This window comes from Xenopus laevis, chromosome 6L (genome assembly GCF_017654675.1).
Source record: "Xenopus laevis strain J_2021 chromosome 6L, Xenopus_laevis_v10.1, whole genome shotgun sequence".
Lineage (NCBI taxonomy): Eukaryota > Metazoa > Chordata > Amphibia > Anura > Pipidae > Xenopus > Xenopus laevis.
In genome coordinates this window covers 60,732,271-60,757,395 of record NC_054381.1, presented here as the reverse complement: position 1 = coordinate 60,757,395, position 25,125 = coordinate 60,732,271, and the positions used below count along the sequence as shown (strand labels likewise).

Below are 25,125 nucleotides of genomic sequence, written 5' to 3'. Positions count from 1 at the left end.
ATGGCAGCACCAGACAGAGGATTTAGCATGAAGGGGGGTTAAAAGCTGAAGGTGGGTGGTGGAGGACACAGGGGAGATGTGGAACTGAAAGTTATAAGGTGATGAAAATCTGTGGCACAGCAGAATTATTAGAAAGGACGAGTGTAAAATTGGGTAGTTCATTAAAGGGGGCCCAGGTGCTAATCCAGGCCTGGACTGGAAATCTGTGGGTTCTGGCAAATGCCAGAGGGGCTGCTGAACGATGCCATAGAAAGTCACTATTTAATGGTCTGGTTGAGGGCTGTTTTAGCCTCTATGTACTTGAAATGGTAGGGCCTATTTTGACTTCCAGTCCAGACCTGGGTGCTACTGAGCAAGTATTTAAAATGTGACCTTTTAATGATATATATATATATATATATATATATATACACACACATACAAATGGGACAAAAGGAGACAGACCAACCATCACAGCAAGACAAGTGAAGAGATATGACGCTGATAATAAGTGTTTTTATGTGTAAGGAGCTGCAAGAAGGGCTCACATTGGGTTGGTTGGGAGGAGAAATGGGAGGGGCCGTGTAGGAGCTGTCAGCCAGTGATCTGTAGCTTGTGGTTGGTTGCTGCGTTCCTGGTGCCTAGAGAGTGGAGAGGAGGGAGGCGGAGTGCACAGTATAATAGCACTTAAGCACATCTGCTGTCTCTGCTGCTGCTGGAATATGGTGCGCCAATGACAGAACTGCTGAACGCATTCCCTGATCTAGAGAAGCCCCTTTCCTGCTGCAGGACCCCTTGCATCTCGCCATGAAGGACACGTGGTGGTGGATATAAAGCCGCAGCCTGTGCTCCAGTGGATTATGATTTATTCTGCCTGGACTCTCATTATACAGGTACAGCAACATCCTCGTCATTCTCCAGCCTCATTTTTCCCTTTGTTGTGCTTCAACGTTTAACCCCCTGCATGCTGCAGCCTCCCAGGCCCCTTATAGGTTTAACAATAGGGTTCCCCTCGTTTGACTTTGCCAAGGTCCCCGTTGCAAACGCATGCTTAGTATTTGTCCCTTCTCCTTGGAGTGTGTGCCGCTCATTACTTGTGCCGCTCCAGTGCTGAGCAATGCGTCAGTAAATGAGTGAAAGTGAGGGCCTGGGATTTACATTGCATTCATTTTATTGGACATTTAAATGCCCTGTACCTCTGTGTATTGGACTCACCCCACTGCATTTCGAGATGAATAGCATAACCCGATTAGAGACTGATTTACTCTTCCCTGTCCCCCTCCCTTTGGCTGGGCTGCCATATTCATTAGCATAGACTGGAATCCTATAGGCACAGAGGCCTCGCTATACATAATGTGTTCCATATGGGTGGCTCATATGTCACTGGCTGGGGCTGAACACAAAGAAAGTAGGCTTTTCATTGACAGTCACCCGCTGTTTATCTGTGCAGCCACAAGCAGTTGTGTCATAGCCAAGAGGGTCTCCCCACTGTAATGTGCTGTCACTTGGCCACCTGGATTTAATGGATCATCGAGCTCCGCAGTTCTACCCATCTGCACCCAGGGAAAGGGTTTCAGTACATACAGTAAAAGTGTTAGGGACTGCATATCATTCAGCGCTGGACAGCTCCCGTGTATATTGGGGAGAGGCTGAAGAGCTGTCACCAGCTAGCACTCACCTGCCTATTAGCAGTGGATACAAATACAATTGTTATTATACTGTAGCTACTGTACTCTATGATGTCTATTTGCTAGAACACTTCATTACTTGTCCAGTGGCAAGGATGGATCTGCATATGTCATGTGCTACATATGTCTTAAACTGCTACATACATGAACAAGGCACAGAACTGGATTAAGGCTAAATGGGGCCCTAGACAGGTTAGTTCTTTTGGGGCCCCCAACCTGACAAATGTATAATGATACTGTGTGGAGTGCAATACTTCCTAACATTTGAAAAACAGATAGAGGAACAAATCAACCACCCATAGTGCACTGAAAATACATCAGACACTTTCACTTTATGGCCCCCAAATTACACACAAATGTTACAAAACCACACTTCCCAGGTGCAGGCACACACAGGGGATTTTGATGCTGAAGTGTGCTGAAATCTGCTGTTTGTGTCTTCACCCTGCCCGATGCAGTGGTTCCGGGTGCAAGCAAGGAAGAGGGCTGAGGCCAGAGTAGGGGATGATTCTCGGCCGGCATCTTTTCGCAGGCTGTGAATCAGCCCGGTGTGACATTAGCCTAAGTCAGCAATTTATAAGGCGACAGAGCAGTGTTTAAAATCTGTGGCTTGTGTCTTGAAAGATAAGACTATGATGTCACTCTAGAAGAAGCCAAGAGAGAGTATATGAGGGACTGGAGTGAGCTGGGCAATTTGGGATTTTTAAACAATAATCCAGGACAGTGGGCTATGCTAGGTAAATCAGGATTGTTCTGCTACATTCATTTACATTTTTAATGTTTTTGGACCCCTTACACAAGACAGGCCCTAGGCTAGCACTGGACTGGGGGTCTGAGGCCCACCGGGGCTTGTGCCACAGGATCCCCAAACCCCCCTCCAGGCCCCCAGCCCCAACCCCCCACCGGCCCTCAGCCGCAACCTGGCAATCCACTCCCCACGCGTACCAGTTCTCTAGTTCATGATCAGGGCCGGGGGAGAGATCAGGGGGAAGTGCAGGGTGTGGGTCTGAGTTGCTGCCCACCGGGTTTTTTACCCGTTGTGTCCTGCTGGCCCAGTCCGACCCTGTTATACGGCACTGACAGCACAGAATTTGTGCAGTTTGAATCTGTTACATCGAACCTGCAGCCCTCCAGCTTTTTTTGGTCCACTACCTCTAGGTCTGCGGGTTTACATCTGCAGGTTGAGGGTAGAAGTTCAGGCTGGAGAGACAAAAGTTTGGCATGGACTTTCTTCTATCAAAGTGCTTATAAGATTAACCAGAAAATTGTCTGGTGCCAAAATGATGACAGAGCTAGAAAATGTAACAGGTTTAGAAAATTCTCCTGAAATAAATCAGGTATAGTTGATTTTTGGCCACTACAGCTGCAGCTGAGGGTGCAGACCAGGGCCGGACTGGGAGTAAAAAGCAGCCCGGGCAAAAAAATCAAAGCAGCCCACATGTAAACACACAATGGTTTTGTACTCATCCACACATATAATGTACCCCAAAACTCATAACAGATGGCACAAAGGCATTTCCGAGTATAATACCCCAGAACTCATAGGAAGATGGCACAAAAACAATTCCGTGTATATCAGTCCTATTTTTTTGATAGTTAAAAATCAGAATGGCTATTTAAGGGAAGAAAAGGGTGAATGGTGTTACAGTGGGAAAACAGAGGAAAGCCAGCCAAATCCTTGCAACAGTTTTGATAAGGGAATTTTGGGGAACTGAACATAGTAAAGTAATAAACACCATAAGGCAGAAGAAATTAAGGGGCATTTGTATCCAGCATTCATCTGGACTGATTGTTGGGGGGGGGGAGAAAGGGAATCTGCAAATTAGGGAAGTACCATCCTGCCTTTTGGTCTGTAAAGGTGGCCATACACGGGCCGATAAAAGCTGCCGACAGACCGTGTCGGCAGCTTATTGGCCCGTGTATGGGGCCCCCCGACGGGCTTCACCGATCGGCCAGATCTCGATCGGATGGGACAGAAAATCCCGTCGGATCGCGGCCGCATCTATTCGTTGATGCGGGCCCTAGGGCCCACGATCGGATCAGCCCGATATTGCCCACCTCAAGTTGGGCATATCGGAGGGAGATCCGCTCGTTTGGCGACATCGCCAAACGAGCGGATCTCTCCATGTATGGGCACCTTTACATAGTTAGATCAGGTTGAAAAAAGACAAAGTCCATCACGTCCAACCCCTCCAAATGAAAACCCAGCCCCATACACACACCCCTCCCTATTTTTACATAAATGATATATACCCATATCTATACTAACTATAGAGTTTAGTATCACAATAGCCTTTGTATTATGTCTGTCCAAAAAATCATCCAAGTCCCTCTTATAGTCATTAACTGAATTAGCATCACAACATCACCCAGCAGTGCATTCCCCAACCTCACTGTCCTCACTGTGATGAACCCCCCTACTCTGTTCCTTTAAATTAAACTTCTTTTCCTCTAGTCTGAAGGGGAGACCTCTGGTAAGGTGATTCTCTTTATGGGTAAAAAGGTCCCCTGCTATTTGTCTATAATGTCCTCTAATGTACTTGTAAAGTCTAATCATGTCTCCTCGCAAGCGCCTTTTTTCCAGAGAAAACAACCCCAACCTTGTAAGTCTCCCCTCATAATTTAACTCTTCCCTCCCTCTAACCAGTTTAGTTGCACTTAGTCTCTGCACTCTCTCCAGCTCATTTATATCCCTCTTAAGGACTGGAGTCCAAAACTGCCCCCCATACTCCAGATGAAGCCTCACCAGGGACCTATAAAGAGACATAATTATGTTTTCATCCCTTGAGTTAAAGCCCTTTTTTATACAAGAACTTTATTTGCTTTAGTAGCCACAGAATGACACTGCCCAGAATTAGACAACTTGTTATCTACAAAAACCCCTAGATCCTTCTCATTTAAGGAAACTCCCAACACACTGCCATTTAGTGTATAACTTGCATGTATATTATTTTTGCCAAAGTGCATAACCTGCATTTATCAACATTGAACCTCATTTTCCAGTTTGCTGCCCAGTTTTCCAACTTAGACAAATCACTCTGCAAAGTGGCAGCATCCTGCATGGAACCTATAGTTCTGCCCAATTCCAAAACCCACCAGCACACCCTGCCCTCTCATGCCAAAATTGGTCCGGTGCTCAGTAAAAAAAGGAGAATTGGCACCCTCAGCAATACGTGATAAAAAGAGAATTACCGGCACTCAGGACTCCATGCAAGCGGGCCAGGCACTGCGTGTTTATTAAACGTAAAACGTAATGTTTCAGGGGGCGTACCCCTTCGTCAGTCTAACAAATGGGTACGCCCCTGAAATGTTACGTTTAATAAACACGCAGTGCCTGGCCCGCTTGCATGGAGTCCTGAGTGCCGGTAATTTTCTTCTTATCAATTATAATGAACTTGTCCCTATCTCAAGTGACTCTAGACAGCACAGGTGACTGTCAAGTGACTGACCCGGGAGGACAAGCAACCCCAAGACAGCTGGGGGGGAGAAGGGGTCAGGCGACCCCCCCCCCAAACACACACAGAGCTCAGTAAACTGGCAGTTGTAGAATAAGGAAACAGAAAAGGGAAGCCATGGAAGCAGACTAATAATCCTCAGCCCAGTCTATAACACACAAATGATACATTCCAGCTGAAATCCCTGTAATTCTCATGAGGAGGTCAGTCCCCCCACTTCATTCCCCCCCCCCCATATTCCTTCTGCCCTATTACGAACATCCAGACAAATGACAAACACCACATGACACAGGCAGGGGCCTTTGCATTTCATGATAGGACAACTCACTAAAACATCTTTCTGCAGCTGTGCTGTCTCCTGTACATCTCCTAAAAATCGCCTCTCAGCTGACAGGCTGCAAACAGCATACGTTGCAATGTGTTGCTCACTCTGCAATCCACTGATCATGTCTGCTGTTTGTACTGCAGCCTGCTAGCCGATTGTTAGGAGACGTACAGGAGACAGCACAGCTGCAGAAAGATCCGTGTCACTGCTCCACAAAGTCAGTACTAAGGGCTGGGGGAAGGGGACTTGGTCGGGTTTCTAAGAGTACTGAAAGTTACAAGTCCCCGACAATAAGATCAGGAGCGGCCCACTAAATAAAAAACAGAGCTGCCCCACGGGCATTTGCCCGTTTAGACAGATTATCAGTCCGGGCCTGGTGCAGACAAACCCTCTTCTATTTTGGATGTTCCTGCTGATATAATTATAGTGATATTGAAGTACAGTTTATAGTTTAACTTAAGAGACGTGTGTTATATATTTACAGTGCATGTAGTAAATGATAGTATCTATTTGTTGGACAATTATTGCACAAGTAAAAAAGGAGGTGGAATAACTGGCTTCTAGAGTGGCCTGTTCAAAATATCTTTTAGAAGGTTAGAGGCTGTAGAGATTGCTCCGGTCCTAAAATGTGTAGGTCTAATACAATGATTGATCACAGTCTACAAGTAGATCTTGAGCTGGTCAGCTGATGGTCATTTTGTCACCATCAGGCCACCCTTCTGTGTCCTTCCCATTCAGATTTTAAAAACAATGGCTGAATGCAGAGCCGGGCCAACCCGACCAGGCGCCCTAGGCAACCTGGCCGGCCACTGCGCCAGCTGAGTGCACGCTCGATTGTGCATGCGCGAAAGTGAGCTCCAGCGCGAATGTGCGAAATGGCATGCGCACATGCGCAGAAACACATTTACACAAAGAACTAAAGTGGCAGCCAGGGAGAGACGGGACCGGACATGGGGTACGTGCCTGGCGCCCCCCCAGCTTTGCGCCCTAGGCGTGTGCCTACTCTGCCTACCCCTAGTTCCGTCCCTGGCTGAATGACTGGAACACTATTTTTTCCTTCAGTGCAGTACAATGAATTTATCTGTAGCATTGTGGCAATTAGGGGCAGATTTATTAAGGATCATGTTTTTTTTGGTCAAAGATCAATATTTCAGATAAAAAAAAAACTATTTTTTTGATATTTATTATACCCCCGTGACATCGAGTTTATTCACCGAAATCTCGATCAATTCGAGTTATTGGGTTCTTATTCAAGGTTTTTCCATTCAAATTTTCTCTTAAATAAGAAACTATTCGAGTTGTAAGTTCATTCAAGGAATAAAAAATGCTAAAAGTCGACCTTTGATAAATAACCCCCTTAAAGTGGTAGACCCTGATAATATAACATTTCTTAAAGTAGACCCCCCCCCCCCATGTCTGCTGTTGCAAACATGAGTGCTTAGAAGGAATGCTATTACATTTTCTTTTTGGATCCAAATATGAAATTTCATAAGAGCAGTAACTGTGCAAATGGCAAAAGATTACAATTCATAAATTCAATTGCAACAAACAATTGAGACCGTAGTGTGTACCATCTGTGGCCCTTTAAATCTTTCACTCTTTTATGACCATCTGACTAGGGGTGTGTCACCAGACACAGAGTGCATCAATTAGTAGATATGCTATTTGCATTCCCCTTCAAGATGTCACTAGCAGGTGGCCAGCTCTTCTTCTTAGATCTGAGATCATTACTAGGATTGCAAGTGTTGCTCTAATTTGTTTTAGATGCAGGGATTTATTTTAAAATGTTGGATTTTCCACTAAAATAGGATTACAAACTCCATGTCTCCATTCTCTGGTGAATTTGCATTGCTTTCACATTGGTGATGTATTTCATATGCAAATATGGTTATATTCAGACCTGTGTAACACTTCAGGTTTCAAGGCTATAACAATTAGCCTACATTCTAAATGAAATAGTGGTGTGGGTTTCCACTAGTTAATTCACTAAAACCAATCACACCCTGGGATTTGTAATAAGCCCACAATAATGACTGAAGCTAATTGGTCAATGAATTATTTTACATGAGAAATCTTGAGGACAGCTCTCTTTGCCTAATGACAGAAGCAGCCATAGTGTAGCCAGAATCTTTATGTATTTGTATCTGTATATTTAGATTGTCAGCTCTCTAATCCATTCACTGCTTGTTTTTATTAATCTTTATTAGACTTGCAAAGCTAATAATCTTTAGACAAGGGTATTATGAGAGCATATAATGCTTATTAGCTAATAGTACGTTAGTTTGCCAGCTTTCTGGAACTTGATGGCAACATACTGTCAGTGCAGAAAAGAAATGTCTGGTCTGCAAACATCATAATAATTAAACGGCACTGGTCATCCTGATTATTTTTACCCAACCAGAGGTTCAGACTAATAGAGCCTGCACTGTGGTTGGGGGAAACAGTACAGGTTGAGATCCGTTATCCGAATTACAGGAAGGCTGTCTCCCCTAGACTCCATTTTAATCAAATAATTTAAAATGGTGAAATTATTTCCTTTTTCCCTGTAATAATAAAGCAGTACCTTCTACGTGATCCAAACTAAGATAAAATAAATTGTTATTGGAGGAAAAAAAATATCTTACTGTGTTAAATGCTATAATGTTTTTTTAGTAGGCTTAAGGTATGGTGATCCAAATTACAGCAGATAGATCCATTATCCAGGTCCCAAACATTCTGGATAACAGGTCCCATACCTGTAGTTATCTTTATTTTTTTAAATTGCCTTCCTCGTCTAGGCCATCCAGACAAGGAGGGAGTTCCCAGTGTAGGTGGTTGAGACACATGTATGCTATGATGATCCAAATTACAGAAAGATCCCTTATTTGGAAAGCCCCAAGTCCCAAGCATTCTGGATAACAGGTCCCATACCTGTAGTTATCCTTCAAAAGAATTGCCTACCTCTAGGCCGTCCCCACAAGGAAGAAGATCCCGGTGTAGGGGACCATGTTGAGACACACGCATGCTATGATGATCCAAATTACAGAAAGATCCCTTATTTGGAAAGCCCCAAGTCCCAAGCATTCTGGATAACAGGTCCCATACCTGTAGTTATCCTTCAAAAGAATTGCCTTCCTCTAGGCCATCCAAACAAGGAGAGATATCCAGATGTAGGTGGCCATGTTGAGAAACACACATGCTCATAATGAGCCCTCATAAAGTGCCGCAACCCACTTGTTATGTGCATATGTGTGACGTCAGCTTGTGAGACTCGATCATTATGCATGTGCAAGATGGGAGCCAGTACCAGAAGCTTGCTCGCAGTGCTGGCGACCTAACGATGGTGGGGCAATTTTTTTTAAAAAAAATACTTTTGTATTCCCCAACCGGAATTCCGGCTCTATTAGGGTGACTGGTGCCCTTTAAGTAAGAATCGTTAAAGGAAAACTATACCCCCAAAATGAATACTTAAGCAACAGATAGTTTATATCAAATTGAATGACATATTAAAGAATCTTACCAAACTGGAATATATATTTAAGTAAATATTGCCCTTTTACATCTCTTGCCTTGAACCACCATTTCGTGATGGTCTGTGTGCTGCCTCAGAGATCACCTGACCAGAAATACTTCAACTCTAACTGTAACAGGAAGAAGTGTTGAAGCAAAAGGCAGAACTCTGTCTGTTAATTGGCTCATGTGACCTAACATGTGGTTTGTATGTGTGCACAGTGAATCTTACGATCTCAGGGGGCGGCCCTTATTTTTTAAAATGGCAATTTTCTATTTAGGATTACCCAATGGCACATACTACTAAAAAAGTATATATTTATGAAAATGGTTCATTTACATGAAGCAGGGTTTTACATATGAGCTGTTTTACTCAGTATCTTTTATTAGAGACCTACATTGTTTGGGGGGTATAGTTTTCCTTTAAAGAATAATTTAATGTTGAGCTGCACACCTGGCTGTTGTTCTACTTCAAACAGCTCTAGCCAGTACTGGGAGTAACAATTCAACTACTGCTGAGAGTGATGTATTGGATATCCTTGATTTTTGACAGTTCCTCCAAGGCTGTATAAGGATTCTAAACATGGCAGAAAGACCATTCCAATGGTTTTATCTAATCAAATGATAGACTAATAATTGGACTCAGCGCCAGGCCAAGGTATTTTGGCACCCTAGGCAAGGGCTTCAAACAGTGCCCCTCCCACCTGGTCCTGCATTACCATTTCTCACCTTACCATTCATATTGCCCCATGTACCTGTACCAACATCTATCATATTACCCTCATTTGTACCTGTGCCAATGGTAGTCAATCCCCAAAAAATCCATCATATTGCCCCTCATTTGTACCTGTGCCAATGGCAGTCAATCCCCAAAAAATCCATATTTGCACCTGTGCCAGCAGGAGCCAAAAATCCATCATATTGCCCCAAACATCTGTGTACCTGTGCCAGCAGCCACCATATTGCCCCATGTACCTGAGCCAGAAACAACCAAACCCTCATATTGGACCGAATCTATACCTGTGCCAGCAGCAGACAAAAAAAAAACAATTTTGCCCCTAAATATTTACTTGTGCCAGCAGGAACCAAAAATCCACCATATTGCCCATGAATATGTAGGGATCCACCGAATCTGTGGTTGAAAGATTTGGCCAAATACCGAACCGAATATAATTTGCATACATATTAGGGACAGGAAAGGAAAAAGTGGAAAAAATTCTTCTTTTGTGATGAAAAGTCACGTGATTTCGCTACCCGTCTCTAATTTACATATGCACATTCGGATTCTATTCGAATCCCGAACCGAATCCTGGATTTGGTGCACCCCTACAATTATTTACCTGTGCCAGCAGCTGCCAAGAGGGAGGTGGGGAGTGATTCCAGTGCCTGCAGTACGAATCACGGGCAAGAGGGGGTTGGAACAGGTGGTTTAAAACATTGAAAAACTATTAAAGGCCAAGCAAATCAGGGTTTGAAAAAAAAAGAAAAAATTTCCCTTAAAAGTGCACCCCCCCATGATTGCACCGGTCTACTCTGCCTACCCCTAGGTCCGGCCGTGATTGGACTTCATACTTCCTGAACCCAAGTGGCCTAATAATCTATTTTATGGTGTGTATATAAGCATAGAATATTCACTTATATGTTAGTGAGAGTATTGAGAAAAGCAGCGTTGTGCACTGGTCAGTGTCTGGAGAAGAAAGTTAATTTAACTCAAACTTAGTTTGCACAGCAGTATATTCAGTCAAAATAATGGACTCTCTGCTACTATAGACAAACCTGACATTAGATGCTTAGATATTGATCTTCTGCAGTGGTAACCCTTCATTTTAAGGCTAAGTTTCTTGAAATAATTAATTTCCTAATAAATTAATAGTATCAAAGATATTTAAAAGTTCATAGTGATTCACTGAAGGAATGGCAATACCAGTAGAGCTGTCTATATTTTATATTAGTGCAAATTGAATCATGCAGAACCTGATAATTTCTTCTTTTCAATTCTAGTAGCATTCCTAGTGTGAAGCCATGGCTAATATTTTGCATCTTCCCCTAATGGACTATCTTGTTTTTATGAAACACCATTGGGACATAATGGTTTAACTACTGTACTGTACAGGTATGAGACCTGTAATCCAGAGTGCTCGGGATTTGGGATTTTTCAGATAATGGTTCTTTCTGCAATTTGGATCTTCATACTTTATATCTACTAGACAATCATGAAAACATTAATTAAAAAAATTGGCTGGTTTTGCTTCCAATAAGGATAATAATATCTTAGTTTGGATCATATACAACATACTGTTCCATTATTACGGAGATAAAGGAAATCATTTTTAAAAAATCAGATTATTTCATTATAATGTAGTCTATGGGAGATGGCCATTCCGTAATTCAGAGCTTTCTGGATAATGGATTTCCGCATAACAGATCACATATCTGTACTATAGTTCCAGAATCTTAAAATGTTTATAACTGTGATTTAAGAATTCAATTTCAGATTTGGGGTGAATGACTATTGGCAACTTTTTGATATTCATAAAACGGCTGATACAGCATGGTTTTCATGTATTCATATAGCGATATGCCAACTGAAATTGAATTCATTCTTTTGCTGTATACATTATAAAATTTTCCACAAACCCCATTATATAATTAGACGCATTTCATTGTGGCCACAAACTCCTGGCACAGTGTGCCACATATGAATGCATTCGAGCTTTGTATCTATAAATAAAAAAGCTACTATTGACAAATACATGCCAAGCAGTACTAACAACGCCGGCTGTGTACTGGGAGACAGATAACATTATTGTAAGTGTCTGGGGCATGCTTCTATTCAAGGCAAGCCTGTTGATGAGTGGCAAAGTCAGCAAGAGATTATTACTCTTCTATACATTAGCAAGTAATCTTTTTCAGACCCTTTTCTCATGGGATTACCCTTAGCTTAACTGTCTGAAAGCATCATTAGCAGGGAAGTTACAGCTTGGAAAACCATATAACTTGTTTGGGCTATAGTCATCAGAAATTCAGTTTGTTACCAGAATACAACCATAATTCAAAAGAGCTACAAAAATCCTTTAATGGCATTGCTGTAAATGGTTAGACAATATGATTTTAGTAAAATAGCTGAGTTTTCAATTGCTTTGTCATTCTCTGTAACATACAATAATATACTTAAAATTATATTATATGACCTCTTCAGCTATCCTTTGTTATATTTCCCACTGTTCTGCTTAATACTCATGGCTTCTTTGTGCTAATATAATGTTTATTTAACAATGAATGATGCTTATATATAAATTCTTGTAATTGAATTTGAATTTACGATTTTTACTGCAAATATGAATTGCTGTAAAAATGGTTGCTTCTGCAATCTCTCCACAACAATAGCTTGTTGAAAATAAAATGAAAAGGATGCATCCCCAACAACTAAAGTGCATTTTCTAACTGACATCAGTATAAGGGCCCACATGGGATTTTCCTTGGTATCCTGGCTGGCCCGGTCTGTCTCTTCGTTCTGCTAGAAATAGTTTCACGGCTGGCACCCAATACCAGAACAAGTGCCAAGCACCCTGGTCTCGGCTTCACCAGTAGTGTGACCACCGTTGGGCTTCGGGAGGAGCCCTCAGCTAACTTGGGTGCCACCTGGACTTAACGAGGGGTGCAAGGCGAGATGTTCTGGCTGGCGAAGGGGCACAGCTGTTTAGCAGAGTCTTTAGGCCGAAGGTCACGGTACAAAGGTCAAGGCAAACGGATGGTCAGACAGGCTGGGTCGAGGCAGGCAGATAACAGAATCGTCAGGCAGGCAAGGGTCAAAACCGGGTATCAATCAGGCAGAAGGGATCAGACAAAGAGTGGTCAAAGTACAGGCTGGGTCAGTATTCAGAATTCAGAGTAGTCAGTATACAGGCAGGGTCAAACACGGATTAACTAACAAGATCAAGGTTCAGGAACAGAAAGCACAAGGCTAGGACGCACCAGGATATCAATCCTATCATGGGCAATGATTACAAAAAAGTCTGTCCCTTTAATACATTCAAATTTCCCGCCATTGCGCCGCGCGCACACTAGGAAGCCGGCACACAGGGGAAAGAGGAGCGGCGTGGCGGGCGTCCCCACTGCACCACTAGACTACCAGGATCAGGTAATTTTATTACAAATAGGTAAAAAAGCATCACTGCCCACCAGGTTTACATTTCACCAATTTCAAGTTAGAGATCCTAAAAGCATCTTGTAAATCATCTAAATAACATTCTTTGACTTGATTATTCTACTTTCAATTATTTTTAATAATGGTTGTAATAGCATAGCAATTTTATTTAATATGCCTTATTTCTTACCATCACCTGAACCCCTGAGTTAGACAGCAGGACTGGAACTAGGAGTCAGCAGCTAGCAGCAGAGGCATGTGCCCAGGGCTAGACTTAAAAATTGTGCACTGCAAGGCCACTCAGTTGCTCGCACTAGAGTTCTGCGTGGGTCCATTTTTTGGGACCCGCACCCGACCCGTACCCACAACCTGCAATCTGCAACCCGGACCCGCAACCCACATTTTTACCCGCTTGAAACCCCTACCCAACCCGACCCGCAAGTCCTTATCCGAAATCCGGACCCGCTTACCATCAAGAATCAGGAAGTGCTGTCATTGTAAACTGGAAGTGACGTCATCGGAAGTAGACATGACCAAAAAAAAGGAGTAAATATTGCTAGAGAAAACCCGCGGCCCGACCCGCAGAACCGCCGACCATGGTCTTTACCCACACCCGGAACTTCTACCCGCAACCCGCAGGGTACCACAGGTTTTTGCAAGTAACCCGTGGGTACCTGACCCGCTGCAGGACTCTAGCTTGCACCCTCACCTGCCCCCCAGCCCACACTTAGCCCCAGCTGATGCACCGCCCTCCAACCATGCAGCATGCCACCCACTCACTGCAGCCGCCACCTGGTCCGGTCTTCTTCGCTGTGATCTTACTGGGGACTAGGTGGGAGGGAGATTTAAATATCTTTTTAAATCTTCCGCTCAGTCCCCAGTGCAGCTGTGGCCAGTGGGTGGCATGCCACCCCCAGACTTCTGGGGGCCTTTGTGGTCTCCCCACATATCCGGGCCTGCATGTGCCTAGTGACCAACCAAACAGGGGGCTAGGACCCTCAGAGCATACCTCTCTGTGACAACTGGAGAACTTGTCTTAGGCATCCTTAGCTATTGGCCTGGCTCTGTCACAAAGACAGGACTAATGAACAAAAACTTCTAAGAGTCATGTTATGTACTAAACTTATTTGGGGTATACGGCATGAATTATTATTAAACTGTTGATATTAGGAACAAAGGAGGAAAATTAAATAACATGACTACCAATGCCTCAGGTCGGCCGTGGAGAATGAAAAGCCCCCTTAACTTTTTAAAAAATATAAAATAATGTAATGTAAAAGGAGCAAAGTTCTCAGTCTAGTAACTCATAGCAACCAATATATTACATTGATTTCATTAGTTACATAGCGATCAAAGCATTCTACAATATTCATGGCTCATGACAAAATGTAAACATTCTTCGTACTATCATTATATAGAGCCGTTGCTGCCCCCTAACATATGAAGAAAATCCTTTGATACAGGTACTATAACATTGAACACCAAATTATAGCTATTTGATTAAAAGTCAATGTACTGTACATGTCTTAGACTTTGCCATTTTCAGATCTTGATCAAAACGCAGTCAGAAACTAGTTCCTTTACAAGGTGCTCAGAATGCTGAATGGCTTTCTTACTAATGGCCTTTATCGATGATTTGTATGGAAGATATGCAGAAAGATTTTTTAAAAATAAAAAGCATTTACAATGGTTATAACCATGCTTGACCTCTTGTGCCTAGTAGCCTGCTGCCCAGTTACTCCGATTATAGTCTATATGCCAGACTCATGGACAGAAAATGGTCATAAATGGTTTCCTGTAGGAATTATCAAAAGCCAAGAGGGACGTTTCCTACAGCTATGACGTTCAAAAGGGTCTTTTTACAAACAAAGATAATGTTACAAAGTAATTTATAAAAAGAAAAAAGAAAGCATTTTGTGACATTGGGTGCTTGTTTGGGCGCTGTAATATAGTATTTATAACAGTGTCATTGATTTCTTATGAATGCCATTGATTTCTCATGCATGCCATTTTTCTGTGCACCTCTTAGATGCTGTCTTTGTGAGGATGTAACCTTGCAAGGAGCTGCAAAGAACGTAGTACGTAGTAGTGTTCTGGCTTCTACATTAGACATCTGTTCACTCCAGCCTTTATAGACATATATAAACCATTAGATGGCTATATGAGAAACATTTTTTTCATTTTGTACAGCATGTCTATTCATCCGGTTTTATTTTTACATTGAACTGTTCCTTTAATGGCTTTAGTTGGCAGAGCTCTCCATGTTTTCACTAAGCGTCAGACTTCAGTGTAGGTAAACTCGATTCTGGGACTAACTGTACTAGTGCATTGCACATGCCCGTAATCAGCATATAGTGATGTGTTGCATGATTCGTTTAAACCTGTGTATAATTTAAGATAATATAAGTTCAAATAAAAGGATAATCGAAATCTTTGGAGAGTTCTATCACCTTTATCAAAACACTCTTCTTGTGGCCTTGCATTTTTCTGCTTATGGGACTACTTGATTACCTGTACTATCCTAATATTGGAAGGTATTATATTTCCTACACATGTTTTATTTAAAACATGATATTCAAAAATCTCAGTAGAGCCCATGAGCAAGCTGCAGGTCATTAAAAACTACCTTCAGGTATGTTTGTATGTATAGTAGGAAAGCAAAACACAGTCTGACAGGCCTGGGTACATTGCAATCTTCACTGTTGATTCTACATGAGCTATCAGTTCTTATCTTGCATCAAATGCTGTTATAAGATTAAAACTGAAAACGACATTAGTCTAAATACAATTTACAGCATCTAGCTATTTGCTGCCTTTTGCTGATAGCAAACCTTCCTGTTGTTACTGATATATCAGTCTTGATAAACTCTCTGAAAACTCAGTTATGCTACTGTGCCGTCTTCTCTCATTTATTAACTTGAAGATTCACTGGGCCTGCGCTGATAATGGAGATATCGCTCATGTGCTGTTTAATATGCTGCAACCTGGGGAAGTTTTAAAATATGACTTAAACATAAAAACTTGGTTTGACTTGAAGATATCAATTATGATATATTATTTTATCTTTATGTTTATTCTTAGAGACCAGGGTGCTGATTTATTATTCTTTATATCAGAGGTCCCCCTGCAATGCAAGCATGAAAAATGTTACTGGGTAGTGCAAAATATGCTGTGATTGGCTATTTGGTAGCCTCTATGTGGACTGGCAGCATACAGGAGGCTCTTTTTGGCAGTAAACCTGTTTTTTTATGCAACCAAAACTGCCTCCAAATCAGGAATTCAAGAATAAGCATCTTCTTTGAGGCCATTGGAAACAACATCGAAGGGGTTGGTGAACAACATGTTGCTCACAAGCCACTGGTTGGGAATCATTGCTTTATATAATGCTGACATATTCCATAGCGCTTACCAGGGATTATGCATCACTAACATCAGTCCCTGCCCCAGTAGAGCTAACAATCTGTGGTCCCTGTTGTAGTCATTCACACAAAAATTTAGATCTCTGCTTTCAATTTTTTTTTATCTTGGGGTCTGATAAAACCTGATTTTGCACCCACCAGTTCAGGCACTAATTTGGGCCTCTGGCATGGGGTGCCATTCTGCTGGTACAATCAGGAGCAAGGCACATTAGTGAGCTTTAATTAATGCCTGCTCGAGGTAAACTTCCATTATTTTAGCTCTATATAAAGGTGGCCACATATTATCTAATGTAATGGTCACATTAGTGACTGTTCTACACAATAAATACTAGAGTAGTGTAAAATATAATAAATATATGGATTGCCAAATAACACCAATCTCCATTTCATCTGTTGGCCAAATTAGCACATTGTTTTGCCTGGACAGACTACATACACATGCCTAGCAGATAAAACAAGCAAAGAATAGTGACTGTTTGTATCACTGTTGTGTGCTATCCCATAGGTCTCCCAGACATACAGACAATTGTGTCCTCTGTGTGCCTCAGTTTTCCAAACTTTAATATATTTTTTAGATTTAAAGTTCTCTGTATGCAGAAGGTGGTGCTTTTAAATATGTGTTATAAATAATAATAATTTTGCTAACGGCACTGAGTCAGCTACTGAAGTGGATGATTAAACTTTGTGTGAGAATTGCTAGGTAATATGTTGGCGTTTATGACAAGAGCATATTGATTCTGCCTGGTCTGCAGCTGATGTAAGCAAAAATAATACATCAGGAGATTCCCTTCTCAGTCAAGGTTTTTGCTTCTTAGTTTTGTGCTGTATACTACCTTTAAAAAAACAGTAACACTACATTTTTTAATACTTAATTCCACCGTAAACAACTATAATAATAGCTTAGGCTTACTCCCCTTTGGATTTTTTCAAATGTTCTGCTTGAATTTGACTTTCAAAGTGCCCCATAGGAATAAGGCGAAAAGGTGACAGCATCTTCAATTCCCTGTGCGCTGAACCGGAAATCCGCTTCACACCGATAACCTAAAGCACCTAAGCTTCTGTAGTGTCTACACCTTAAATTTATGTTTCTATTCTTTAGGACAGCTTTGGGGGTAAATGATGTGAGCATATATTTAAGCTGTAGACGCTGCCAAGCACGTTGATGCTAATGTTGACATGGGGGTTTACAACCTGCCAAAATGTAGAATTGATGTTTCTGCTTATTATTCTGTTATGGGATAAACACATTGGGGCTTATTTATATAATTTTCTCAGCGCAGAATGAACCATGCACAATGAACATAGTATCATGCCACCAGTTTTTCTCTCTTTTCAGGTAGTCCTTGCATCACCTTGGGCACAAAGTCCGGAAACTCATTACTTTCTGAATGCCAGGCATCGGAATGTAAAAAAAATTGGTTATTAAGGTGTGTATTAATTGTCATCAAAAATTTTCTACTGCTTACTTGAATTTTTCTCATTTACTCAAATGGGTTATGTCATAAAATAATGGAGTAAAATTAAAGCATTAAATATTGCAATCAGGTAGCCCATCCCCAATATTTTTATACACTGGCTTTTCCCAGCTTAAATAATTTTACATAGCATGATGAGCATGGACTACCTAGGAGAGGAAAAAAAATATTGCTCTCCCCAGCCAAGTACCACAGGTTAGTGCTTTTTATAGAAGTGTACATGCCTGTCTCAAAGGTTAGCCATGAAGCTTACTGGAGACTATCTAACTAACTGGCGAATTGGATGAAATTGCACTGAATATGTTTTCAGAGATATTCCCTCATGAATTTAATATGCAGGGTTTTGGGACGAGAAAACCTCGCCAATCTTTGCCATTTTAACTGAACGGGCTTTTTAAGCAAAGAAGAAGCTGTTTCTCTTTGTTTCAAATGAGTGTTTATTACCAAACTCACTTAAAGGGATATTGTCATGGGAAAACATGGTTTTTTTCAAAACACATCAGTTAACAGTGCTGCTCCAGCAGAATTCTGCAAAGGGCAAACTGATATTTTATATTTAATTTTGAAATCTGACATGGGGCTAGACATATTATCAGTTTCCCATGAGCCCCTAGTCATGTGACTTGTGCGCTGATAAACTTCAATCACTATTTCCTGCTGTACTGCAAATTTGAATGATATCACCCCTCCAGGAGCCTAACAACAGAACAATGGAAAGCCAGATAGCAGCTCCCTGACACACGATTACAGCTCCCTGGTAGATATAAGAACAGCACTCAATAATAAAAATCCAGGTCCCATTGAGACACATTCAGTTACATTGAGTAGGAGGAACAATAGTTCCATAGTGCAGCATTGGCTCTTTCTGAAAGCACATGACCAGGCAAAATGACCTGAGATGGCTGCCTAAACACCAATATTACAACTAAAAATATATACATTTATTGGTTCAGGAATTCAATTTTATGATGGTAGATTGCATTATTTGCAATGTAAACAATGTAATTTAGAATTAAAAACTACACCATAAAAATAATGACAGAATCCCTCTAATATCAAATACAATTTGCACATTATGAAAGGCTCATTATATGTACCTCTATGAAAGCAAGCCAAGGAGTAGTAGAGGAACATCAGGACATTCACAGACTGCTAGTTGGTGTATTGAACTTGACCCAGGGGAGAGTGACATTTGACTTGAGGTCCACAACAGTCAAACGTAGATCTATTAATATAGATTTAATTGAGGCATTAAAGGGCATACACTTCATGTGTAGAATAAAGTCTGGTCTTTTAAACAGATGGTGATTTAAAAATATGGTGGTTTTTATGAAAATAGAAAAAATCATGATTATTTGTAATTCACATATGGGTATATTGCTTTGAATAAGATGCTGCTCATATAGGACTGATGGGGACATATCCCACAGAAAGAAGGGACATCAGACAAAAACAAAAAAGCAAACAGAATTCAGTGTATGCTGAGGTAGCTTAAGCAATGTCAACGATGGAATAAAAAACATATGAATAATTTATGATGCAACGCGAGTTTCTTCAGCTCCAGAGAAAACACCGCCATAAAAGAAAATCTGCATCTTCTTAGCTCCCTAGAGCTAACAGGAAAAAATAGATGGAAAAAATAGTGAAATTGGATCTCTTTTCAGTTGTGATGAATTCTTACATACACACTGATCTTCTCAAAGATCTTAATTAAATCTGACATCACAGATAAGAGCACAAATAAAATATATTATCACATATCTATTGCACACAAGGAGCAAGGATGTTGTACATGTTAGAACAGTGGAAATCTTGGTAACAAAGCCTTATAGATAAACAATATGTGTCTTTCCTATCATTTTGCACTTTCATCAGTAAATGAGCCGTAAAGACAAAGGCTGACCCTACCCCAGTGTTTTTTTACCAGTGCCTATCCAGTAATGCCTCTGCCTCCTCTGTGTCAGTGCACACATGGAGCAAATTATGGCCCGGAAATTCACACTTCAACATTTGTGGCCCACAATCTAGTCAATGAGCACTGTGACATGAGGCAATATTGGGTGCGCTTGGTTTTAAAGTCAGTTTGGTTCCTTTTCAGTTTGTAATGCTACTGGATTTCCAAAAGTTCTAATATTCTTTTTACTGCAGTATTACTAATTATTAATGTATAAAAATAATGAAAGCTACTAGGACGGTAGTGATGTGCGGGCCAGCCGTAACCCACGGGCAGGTTTGGGGCTGGCTTCTGCACAAAATCTTTGGGTCTAGCACTACCAGCTTCTGGCCCCTAAATTTATAGACTCGCGCCTGCCCTGCCCCTTTCTTAACATCACTGCGGGGCAGGCACGGGTCTATAAATAGAGGGGTAACGCCTGGTCAGGCCGGGTGTGGATCTGGAGGGGGCTGGTTAGGGTCTGGTGCTGGTCGAATATTTCTCAACCCACACCACTATAGGACGGTGTTAAGCATAGGCATCTCTAGCACCTTGCTGCCCCTGGTGCTCCCTGCCTTGTGCATATGAATGGTGTCTTTGGGTGTCACCCACCTACCAACCATTTCGAATGCAGTGCTGCGGAATGCTGGTGGCTCTGAATTCAGAACAAAGCACAGCTCTTTCCACTCCAGTGTAAATGTACAGTGAGCTGCACCTCAGGGTGCAAAAAGCAGCATAACAAAAGTGCTCCACCCCCCACACACAAAAATATGTTTGGAGGGGCCTAGGAGCACAGCAGCCCCCAACCATCACATGTTCTTTGACCACTGCTCCCTGGCCACTCGCACTGGAAAAGTTAAGAGAGCAGTTGAGGAGAGGAAATTTCTTTGAACTGTAAAGGAAGAAGGCTCCGTAGTCCGGGGCCCCTGCAACTGAATAGTTACACAATATTTCTCCTTTTTCACTTACATATATGTTTGCAGCTAATCAGTGTATATATGAAGAATATTGTAGATGCTGGTCTTGATCACTTCTGATAGTTGCCTTTGCATTAGAAACTATTAAGCATCTGAATGTTGGATGACGTTGCCACAGCTCTGAGCCCTTTTGGTTCTTTTCTTGATTATAATCTGTCTTCAGTTGACACTTTGTACTTCTGTCAATGGTGTTCCTAAAATTTGGGTTTAAAGGAGAGAAGTGGTAGTTTGTTGAAGATATCATTGTAAAGGCTGTTACAACCTATTCTATGAAGAACTCCTAGCTGAGGACTGTTGTAAAATAGTTTACATTAATAAAACGGAATCGAGATCTGTAACTTTAAATTGATATCTGTGTACAACATTGTCATTAGGGATACATATTTAAGCATTAGTTTAGGTATTAAGGGAAGTTGGTATCATGCTGTGTAAAATTTATGGTAGAAACCAGGAATAAAAAGTGGTGCTCTCATGCCTTTCTTCTTAATCCCTGCAGGCTTTAATTAAAGGCAACTGGCCACTGCATAAATAAAGGTATATTCCTTGTAGGCATAATATATGCTAATATTTAACATCACCTCAAGTTAATGGGAACAATTCAGAAATTGTGATGCCTGCTGTTTAGACAATGATGTGTTCTGTATTTCATTACAGTTTAGTTAAACAGCTTAAAATATTGTTTGATAAGTGCAGTTATCAAACATTTAACTGCCAGAAATTAAGGAACAGGAGACTCTAAAGGAATAGAGTGAGAGTGAGACTCTAAAGGAATAACTGAAATGCTAGATTCATTTTACATTGGGATAATAACATAGCTTGATCCATAGCACTGACCAATTAAAATGAAGAAATATGTCCACTGTGTATTAGCAAACCCAGCAGAATTATAAGATTAGCCAAAAGCAAGTTATTGAACAGTTGAGTAGTATCAGTAAACAAATTCAAAAGCAGAGAGGTCACTTGGGGATTTTAAAGAGAGAACTTAAGTGAAAAGGATATATATGTGAAACCTGCAGTCTGTTGTTCCTCGCCAGCTGCGATAGATTGAAGAATATACTGGGTATAACCAATTATGAAAAGAGATTCGAATATATTATTACACAGGGATGGCATTTTTACTGTAGACGTAGTAAGGAGTAAGTAATAATAGGAGTACAGTATATTTGGTTCTGGGCAACTGTTAGTGCTTTTGGGCAATTGAAGATGGGATAATAGGTAGATATTGAGTTAATGGTATGTGTTTTTGAGTGCTATGGAAAGTAAGCTTTTCTTGTTGAATGGTATTTCATCTAGGGACAAGATGGTTGCACTAATGGAGGTATTGATTTTCTTTCTCTTCCACCTTATATCTATCTATTTCTCTTCAACGTAATACCCAGCTGGAGCGTGAGCACTCTGAGACACAGTGGATGAAACTGTTGTTACGCTGGACTTGGATTCCATGTCACCTCCATATACTCATATACTAATATATGTGGTGCAAAGACACCCTATGCCCAAGAAATATTCTGTCCAACATTGTTATATCACCCCAGAAGTATAGAAAAATAATGATGATATCAAATTACTTTAAGTTGAATAGCATTAAATAGTAAAGAAAGCTGCATTTCCAGTATTCAGTATACTGCAGCATATCAGAATATTCTGATGATTCACACAAGGTTATATGGTCAAGCACAAAAATAGAAATTCCGTTTAAGGGAATTCGAAATGTCAACCTTGATTCTAATCTTTCAGTTGACTGCTCAGAGAGTATGTTGTTGATTAAATGTAAAAAATATGTGGGTTACACATTACCTAAGCCATTACTCAGCCAGTAATTGTATTATTTATAAGGTGACCACTTGACTGAAATGAGATTACTACAAATAGTAAATGTGATTGTAATACTATGAGCTAGTCAGATAATGTCACATTATTTTAAGTGGTACAGTCTATGTCTTTGAATGAAACTTATTTGTAATAACAGTAGAAACATTACATTATCTAGTATGATTGAAATAAGAATAAACTGTCAGCATTATTTTGAGAAAGAAACACTTTAAATTAGATAGAGGCTTTTTAGATAACGGTTAGTTTTAGTTTATTTTTATAGAATATTATATTGATCAACTATTGATTATTTTACAGCCTATATGACTGTTCTAGCTTCTTGAGTACAATAAGTATAGTTGTGCCATTAAAGGTTGTAGTTTGCTAAAGGCACTCAAAATCAAAAATTTGGTTTCTAGGGCACTACAGACCGATTTACGTCTTTGGCATATTTTTTGTTTGACCAATCAATACATACAATGTGCAGATAAATGACTATGGAGAATCATTTATGTTTATATACTGTACCAAACATTTATGAGTCTCAAAAATGTATCCCAATTAGTATTTAGCTCAACTTTGTCTCAGTCAGGTTAGTTAACAGAAGTTAGTAGAAAGCCTAACTCCAATACAAATCAGCCCATTCCCAAAACATTATGGGGCAGATTTACTAAAGGGCGAAGTGACTAACATTAGCGAAAATTCGCCAGCGTGACGTCATTTCGTTACTACGCCGATTTACTAACCGGCACAGGCGTAACTTCGCTAGTGAAGGAGATAGACTCTAGCGACATTTCACTCCCTTACGCCTGGCGAATGGATGTAACTACGCAAATTCACTAAGATGCGGATTTTACTGAACATTACCTCTTGCGCCAAACTTGCCTTTGCCACCTCAGACCAGGCGAAGTGTAATAGAGTAGATAGAACTTCCTCAAAAATTTGTTGAAAATTTTTCACAAAAACCACTGGAAACTTTTCATTTTTCAGGGTGATAGGCTGCAAAAGATCGGAATTTTTTTCTGGGATATTCGGCTTCCCTTTTCCTAACATGGCACATAAACTATAAACTGGGCTCATGTGTAGGGCAATATAACGCCTCTATTTTATTTTACTAAGGTTCACTGGGCTTGTGTAGTGTAATGTATTTGCTGCAAAATATACGTCCATTCAACTTTAACTTCCTGCCGTATGCAAATTAGGCAACGATAGCGCAACTTCGCTTGCAGCCGTAATGCTGGCGCAACTTCGCCAACGTTCAGCGCCCTGGATGCAACTTCGGATTTTAGTGAATTAGCTTTGTCCTGGCGAATCAACGCCAGGCGAAGTGTTACGATGTGAGCGAAGCTGTCGCTGGCGAATTTTCGAGGTTAGCGAATTTACCCCTATTCCTGTAAAAGGTCGGGAAGTGGGGCACATTTAGGGCACCTGACCATAGCCCGAATATTTTGTGTGAGTGTCGGCCCAAACCCATCCGACCTGCGGGTAAACCCATGGAAAATGGGAATTGTGGGATACACAGTTGGTTTTATTATCTGTGTCAGAAAAATTCATTCTCAGTATCATCTATGAACAGTCCAATGCTTGTATCAAGAGCAAAACTTGTAAGGGGAAGGGAATCTTTAAACTAATGTTCGATAGGGCTCATTTGTGCATGAATGCACAAATGTAGAGCGCTAAAATGGACACAAAATTGTGAGATTTGACAAGTTAGTTGCCTCAGCTATTTTCTTGCAGCAGCGCCTATGCGCTGTTTAGCTTTCTGTAAGGAATTTAGCACAAGAGCATATTTCATAAATGAGTGTTAGTATGTCATGATAGACCTAGTCTAAACAACTTTTCAGCATATTGTTTCTTTAATTTTGTTTCAATATATTAGTCTTCCACTTTTGCGTGTTTCAAGACTGCAATTGCAAATTCAATCTGGCTTTCAGGGTCACTGTGAATGTGAGTCTTCAAAATCAAAGGTAACAAAGGTTATACATCATTCTCTGCCCCAGCTGAGCTTATCATATTCACACACTAAGGTCAATTTTATTGGAGGAGCTATTTAACTTTCATTTTTGGAGTGTAGGAAGACACCCACACAAGCATTTGTTGTTGTAATAAAACCTAATATCTCAGTATACTGCAGGGCAACAATGCTAACTACTTATCCATTGTGCTGCCCATCATTCCGCTATTAACAATAATTCCATAAGGTAAAATATTAGTAATGAGATTTTGCAGAACAGGTTAATATAGCATTTATGGCTGTAGGATATATATCCAGTAATTTGCTGTGTTGCTTAACCTTTGATATTTGATGACTTACCATGTTATCTTATTTCATTATTTGGCCAGAGCTGCATTTTTTTACTTGGGCAATTTTGCATCAATAGCAGTGTTCTGAAACATATCATTGCATACATTGTGAAATCAGCATG

At 40.8% G+C, this 25,125-nt stretch overlaps 1 protein-coding gene across 3 annotated transcripts in view; it reads left to right on the top strand.

The window, feature by feature from the left end:
• The first annotated feature begins 520 nt into the window (after positions 1–520).
• The window catches only part of LOC108718984 (E3 ubiquitin-protein ligase HECW1), a 149,911-nt gene continuing 125,306 nt past the window's right edge, over positions 521–25,125 (top strand). For 2 of the 3 annotated variants that reach the window (XM_041566097.1, XM_041566098.1), the window contains exon 1: positions 521–872. In XM_041566097.1, the coding sequence (XP_041422031.1) occupies positions 840–872 (33 nt within the window). In that variant the 5' untranslated portion in view covers positions 521–839. Of the gene's footprint in view, positions 873–5,026; positions 5,665–25,125 lie in introns of those variants that run through there. The other variant, XM_041566099.1, reaches the window with a different exon arrangement.